At 41.6% G+C, this 7,049-nt stretch overlaps 1 protein-coding gene across 3 annotated transcripts in view; it reads left to right on the top strand.

Annotated features, from left to right (window-relative positions):
• TAOK3 (TAO kinase 3) overlaps window positions 1-6,755 on the top strand; it is an 87,060-nt gene extending 80,305 nt beyond the window's left edge. For all 3 annotated transcript variants that reach the window (XM_008580647.1, XM_008580649.1, XM_008580648.1), the window contains 2 exons: window positions 4,222-4,404; window positions 5,416-6,755. In XM_008580647.1, the coding sequence (XP_008578869.1) occupies window positions 4,222-4,404; window positions 5,416-5,577 (345 nt within the window). In that variant the 3' untranslated portion in view covers window positions 5,578-6,755. The remainder of the gene's footprint in view (window positions 1-4,221; window positions 4,405-5,415) is intronic.
• Window positions 6,756-7,049: the final 294 nt, after the last annotated feature.

The following is a 7,049-nucleotide window of genomic DNA, read 5'->3' as shown; positions in this document are numbered from 1 at the left end:
GTGCTTCTGAAGAATTCACAGAAATCAATCATGTTTGGAATGTAGAGAACTAGGAGACTTGTGTGAGAATAAGACTGGAGGGGTAAAAGGGCTAGATCATGTAGGGTCTTGCAGATTTTGTTAAGAATTTTGTCTTTATCCTAAAAACAATGGGAAGCCATTGAAGAGTGTTAAGCAAGGGCCTGTCATCAGGTTTGTATTTCTGAACAATCACTCTGGTGATCTGGTAGAGAATGGCCTGGGGGGTGGCAAGAACGGAAGGAGATCATTGATGAAGTTGCTTTTTTTTTACCTGGGCACAAAGGAGTGGTGACTAGACTAGAAAGGGGGCAGTGGGGATGAAGGGGAAAGTGACTAAATTTGAGAGTGAGGCAGGAGGTAGAATTGAGAGCCTTTAGTGACAGATTGAGTGTGGAGAGTCAGGTATTAAGGATGACTCCCAGTCTCAGCAAAATGGTAGATGATACGGGCCGGCCCCATGGTGCACTCGGGAGAGTGCAGCGCTGGGAGCGCAGCGATGCTCCCGCCGCGGGTTCGGATCCTATATAGGAATGGCCGGTGCGCTCACTGGCTGAGTGCGGTGCGGACGACACCAAGCCAATGGTTGCGATTCCCTTAACCGGTCACGAAAAAGACAAAAAAAAAAAAATGGTAGATGATAGTGCCATTTACCTATATGGTTAAAAAGGAAATGGAGCAAATGGAGAATGGAAAGGGAAGATGATGAGTTACTATTAATTGTGTTGAATGTGAGATCCTGGGAAACATCCAGGTGAAGATGTTTCCAGTAGACTGGATAAGCTAGTCTGGACTTGAGAAGGGAAGTCTGAAACACAGGTGTACGTGGGCGAGCCATTTGCATATAAATGTAATTGAAGCTTTTGGAACAGATGAGATTCTTTAGGAAGAAGAGGGCCTAGGCCAGAGCCCTGAGGAACATCCACATTGAACGGCCAAGTAAAGCAAGGAGTAGCTGGAAAAGGCATAGCCAGAGTGGGGAGGAAAAAATCAAGAGAGTATAGTATCTCAGAAGGCAGGAAACAGATTTCAAGAAGGAAGGGGCAATTAACAATACCAAACGCTGCTGAGAGGTCAGGTAAGATAAGGACGGCTTCACAATTGTCATTGGTGACCTTAACATGAGCAATGGAAGTAGAGGGGCAGGATCAGAATGAGTACAAGGTGAGCTGTGCAGGGAGAGGCAAAAGGTAAGGAGGAGGGGCGAGAGAGTTGATGGGCACATACAGGTTGATAGGATTTTTGCCATATTAATCTTTGTATTCTTAGCAACTGCAACAGTACCTGGCAGCAAGAGTTCAGTAAATGTTTGTTAGGTAAGATGGGAGAATGAGATCAGGAATATAGGTTCATGATGGCCCTTGCAGGGAAGGAGAGAAATGGTCTTCTGAGACAGGGAGGAGATAAAAAATATGTATGATCATCATGACTATCTTTTCCTGCCTGCTTACCATGTGCTAGGCACGGTTTTAATAACTTTATAGGTGTTACCCCATTTCGTTTTTGTGAAACCCCTTTGAGGTAGTTACTGTTTCAACTCTAATTTACCGATGAGGAAACTGAGGTTTATTGAAGTAAAGCCACTTGCTTAGTGCAGGAATTGGCAAACTTTTTGTGTAAAGGAGCAGATAGTAAATATTTTAGTCTTTGTAGACCACAGGGTCTCTGTCACAACTACTCAACTCTGCTGTTATAGTGCAAAAGCAGTCATAGACAATACATAAAAGAATGAGTGTGTCTGTGTCCAATAAAACTTTATTTACAAAAACAGGCATCTGGCCAGATTTAGCCCATGGGCTATAGTGTGCCAGTCCCTGGGTTGAAGGATGGCATCACATGGCTAATTAGCGGTAGAGCTAGAATTTGAACCCTTTTGTGGGGAGCCTGTACGTCTATATGATTGGCCACTACTACATTGTATTGTCTCTGTCACATCCTTTTCTTCAGTTAAAGCCACTTTAGAAAACAGACATGATATTTACCTATACTAGGATATTTACCTATACTCGTATAAAACTTTTTAGTGGACTTGGTATCTGTAACTTTGGGTGATGAATACCAAATGCTGGAATGTCCTCTGATTTCTAGTGCTGGGCCTTTTATGGAATGAAAGCTGTTACAGAACAACATAGTTACTGACGTTATTAACAGAATGCCAGAAACAAAAGAAGAAGGAGAATTTTCAGTGGTCTAAACAGCCAGTAAGATGAGCCTCTCACCCACTTGGCCAGGACTTACAGCCACTAATGCAGTCAAATAGAAAGGATGGGGGCTGGCCAGATAGATCACTTGGTTAGAGTGTGGTGTTGGTAACACCAAAGTCAAGAGTTTGGATCCCCATACCAGCCAGCTGCCAAAATAATAATAATAATAATAATAATGATAGAAAAGAACAGGGCTTTCACTGCCTTTATTAGTAAGAAAACTCCCATATCGAGGGAATCAGTAACAGTCCTCACTGGGAGCCAGTAAATCCTTTGGTGTTTATCTGTGAGTAGGTTTCTACTGCAGATTGACTGTTGGTTGTGTTTCATATCTCTTCTCCCTTCATTTGCCCATAGGGAAAGTGAGAGGAGAACTATTTGTCCTCTTTAGTGGCTTTTAATGAAAGCTGGTTAAGATGAATTATTAGAAGGTACTTTGGAAAATATGATTATATAATCTGTTTTGTGTTCCTTTAATCTCTATAGTATATTTCTCCAGAAGTACTAAAGAAGACACTATGCAAATAACTTTCTAAAACTATTCTATTAGTTTCTATTATATTTCAAGAAGTTATTTCTCAATCAAGATATTGAGATATATTGTTGTTACAAATTGTTCATAAGGTAGAGAATAAGTATCTTGACAAAGTAGTCTATATGGAAAAATGAAGATAAACTCAGAATACATAAAACTGTCTAATTCAAAGATTCTAACAATTCGGGCCAGCCCGGTGGCGCACTGCTACAGTGCGCCGCTTGGGAAGCGCGGCAGCGCTCCCGCCGAGGGTTCGGATCCCACATACAGACCGGCCTGAGCAAGGTGCGGGTGCAACACCGAGGGTTGCGATCCCGTTGCCGGTCCCGGTCCGGTACAGGCGCGACACTGAGGGTTGCGATCCGTTGCCGGACACGAAAAAAGACAAAAAGGAAAGAAAAAAAAAAAAAACAAAGATTCTAACAATTCTCAGCCAAACTGAAGGGCTGCCAAATTTAGACAAAATCAAGCCTGGGACAGGGTGCATCATTCTCTAGACACAGTAGTACTAATGGCCCCAAACTTTCAACTCTGTTAATTGAGAGGTTGGCATTTCTGCTGGCTGGCCTGGCCCATTTTCTGCATAGGGTCTGAGTGTCTTGGTGTATAATACAAAGTTCAGGTGCTGCAGGGAGCAAGGGAAACTTGACCAGACTGTCTTATAATCTAAACTTCACTGCTTCAAACCAGAATATGCCCTTTAAGATTACCAAGGCTACTCTTTGTGGGGAAGAGTATTTGATCCACTTGAGTTTTGGATTGGCTGGCTAGCAGGATAATTTTTATAGCCAACTACAAGGGCCAACAGCATTGCTAGGAGTATAACAGTACTGTGGTTGGTATATTACTCAAGTTTTACGGATTTGGGGATTCATTTTTTTTAGAGCTAAGCATATCTAAATGCTTTTAAGGTTTTATTTTAGGGTTAAAGATATCTAAATATGGAAATGGTCTAGTCAAAATGAAAAATAATAGTAGCTACTGTTTATTGAATACTTAGTATGCATTAATAACTATGCCTAGAGTTTTACATGAATTCTCTCATTTAATTCTCATACCAATCTGAGACAATAGAAACTATTATGGCTATTTTCTTGAGGATGAAAAAAATGAGACTAGAGAGGTTGAGTAACCTGCCAAGGTGACATCTCTAAGTGGATGGTGGAGCTAGAATTCAAGCTCAGTATTCTACCTCCAAAGCCCATGGGCTTGATACCTAGAGTGTGTAGCCTTCCTAATAATACCTGCTCTGTGGTTTCAGACCACACTGAGAAGAATGTGGTTTTCGACCTTTGTGGCCCAGTGGGCAGACTTTACTGTACTTGATTCCTAACTCTGGATGTGCCCGGGGCATCTGATTTTCTGAGGGGACCTATTTCAATCCAAACAAGGAAACATCTTCCAGCAGTCACCCAGTGCTGGAAGCAAGGGGTGCATTACAGTGTGTGTCTTCTGTGCCCGCAGTTACGGCTAGATGAGGCTCAAGAAGCCGAATGCCAGGCCTTGAGGCTACAGCTCCAGCAGGAAATGGAGCTGCTCAATGCCTACCAGAGCAAAATCAAGATGCAAACAGAGGCACAACATGAACGTGAGCTCCAGAAGCTAGAGCAGAGGGTGTCTCTGCGCAGAGCACATCTTGAGCAGAAGGTATGAGAGTTACGGTGGGTCCCGTACAGCTGGGTAGAGGAGGGATGCGACCTAAGCAACTGCCATTTATGGAGCCCTCCCTGGTTACACTCTTCACTTCTTATCTGCTTTATACTCCCAGTACCCCTGAGAGGTAGGCATTGTCTGCATTCTACCTGCTAGGAAAATAAGGCTCAAAATGGTTAAGTTACTTTATAAGTCTGTCTGATCCCACAGCCTAAGCCTTTCTGCTACTCAGCTAGGAAACCCTTAACCTTCACAGCCAGAGGAGTAACATAGGTTACTGGGTACTTGATATGACACATGGAAGGTACAGTGAGCTGATAGCACGGCTGCTAAATGGCATGAAGAAGCCAAATGCACATTTGGCTTTTTGGCTATTTTTAAACCAAGAGAAATCACCACTAGGGCTCTTTAAAAAAATTAAAATGAAGATAAGCTGATATTGCCATGCATAATAAATGTTATCCCAATTGAAATATTCATTACTTTAGATATCGTGAGAAATATGATGTAGAATAGATTTCAAAAAGCATCTCAAAGCTGTTGAGCATTTATTTGCTTAACCAGTTATTTGCACTTTCTTCCTGTCGTTTCCTGAGACCAGTGTTAACAGACTATTTTCCCAGCTCCTGTTCTAGAACTAAATTACCCGTGACCCAGGAGGCATTCAACTCTCTATGGGAAAGCAGCACAATGTAATTGTGCTCGAGTGTCTTTTAGCTTCTCCTGAGCCGTCTCCTGCTGAGACAGGACAGTGACCTAGATCAGCCCAGCTGCTTGGCTTGCTAGAATGGTATTGCTAGCTCCAGGTGGGCCCCAAACATTTTTATTCTCATGAGCAAGTTTTAAATATAATGGATTAGAGACGTTTATCAAAGGACTGTCCCAGCTGTCTTGGGTCTAGTTTACCCAGTTCCTGTGTGTTTGTGTACGTGTGTGGAATGTGTGCTTGCGGGTGCCTGTTGGGAGATCCTTTCCATTAAGAACTGCTCATTGTGCTTATTTCAGATTGAAGAGGAGCTGGCTGCCCTTCAGAAGGAACGCAGCGAGAGAATCAAGTACTTATTGGAAAGGCAAGAGCGAGAGATTGAAACTTTTGACATGGAGAGCCTCAGAATGGGATTTGGGAATTTGGTTACATTAGATTTTCCTAAGGAGGACTATAGATGAGATTAAATTTTTTGCCATTTACAAAAAAAAGAAAACAGAAAAAAATTCAGACCCTGCAAAACCACATTCCCCATTTTAACGGGCGTTGCTCTCACTCTCTCTCTCTCTTACTCTTACTGACATCGTGTCGGACTAGTGCCTGTTTATTCTTACTCCATCAGGGGCCCCCTTCCTCCCCCCGTGTCAACTTTCAGTGCTGGCCAAAACCTGGCCATCTTCTATTCATAGTACACGTCACAGTATTGATGTGATTCAAAATGTTTCAGTGAAAACTTTGGAGACAGTTTTAACAAAACCAGTAAACCAACAAAAAAAAGTGGATGTATATTGCTTTAAGCAATCACTCATTACCACCAATCTGTGAAAGTAAAGCAAAAAAATAATAATAAATGCCAAGGGGGAGAGAGACACAATATCCGCAGCCTTACACCTTAACTAGCTGCTGCATTATTTTATTTTATTTTATTTTTTTGGTATTTATTCATCAGGAATAAAAAAAAAACAAAGTTTTATTAAAGATTGAAAATTTGATACATTTTACAGAAACTAATTGTGATGTACATATCAGTGGTGACATATTATTACTTTTTTGGGGATGGGGGGGTGGGTGGGGTGAAGAGATCTTGTGATTTTTAAGAACCTGCTGGCAAGAGTTTAACTTGTCTTCAGCATATTCTGATTGTATCATAATCATTTTCTGCTGTTGCAGAGGATGTGAATACACTTAAGGAGCTCACAGAATCCCAGTAGCACAAATTGGGCTTTGGCAAATCGTGTATTTTGTGTATAGAAGGAATTTAAGGAGAGGTATTACTTATTTTCATATTGTATTTTAACTGTTTCTCTGATCAAATTTTTTTACTTCCTCCTCCTGTTCTTCCCCACCTCCCTCCTTTTCCAATTCAGTATTTGGAGTTCAACACTGTCTCTCAATCAGATCATCTTGATCTTTTTCTTTATTTCCCTTCCCTTTCCTAAGTCCCATATCTTGGTCATAAATATTGCATTATTCACACTTTCAAACTGTGTATTTTCTTACAATAAAAAATGATGAAAAAAAAAAGGCTTTACTTCTTTTGCATGCACTTTAAAAACAAAAACATTTTTCAGGTTCCAAGGAAGAGCATGATAACTGTCAGAGCTTTTAATTATATTTGTAAATAAAAGTGTTCATCACATCGCCTTGCTGTGTTATTGTAGCAGGAGGTTTCCCTTCTAGGTTCACCAGCTAATGATTCAGAGGCGGAGTGGCCCTCCTGAAACCATTCTCCATGGCACCAGTTGCTCCAAGCAGAGCCATTCAAGATTTTCAGGAAAAGCTGTGTCATCCAAATTCTTCTACAGGGCTGAAGATAGTGTTGCACTGTTGGATGTGGTCAAGCGGTCAGCTGCACCTTTCTGCCCTTAAGAATAGAAAAATGTACACGAGTGCACCTCCCCCCACCACCACCCAATGTGCCAGTCATGTGTAG

The sequence above is a fragment of the Galeopterus variegatus genome, unplaced genomic scaffold, assembly GCF_000696425.1.
Source record: "Galeopterus variegatus unplaced genomic scaffold, G_variegatus-3.0.2 Scaffold2137, whole genome shotgun sequence".
Classification (NCBI taxonomy): Eukaryota; Metazoa; Chordata; class Mammalia; order Dermoptera; family Cynocephalidae; genus Galeopterus; species Galeopterus variegatus.
The sequence above is the reverse complement of the archived record's forward strand: the minus strand, read 5'-3'. Positions and strand labels throughout refer to the sequence as shown.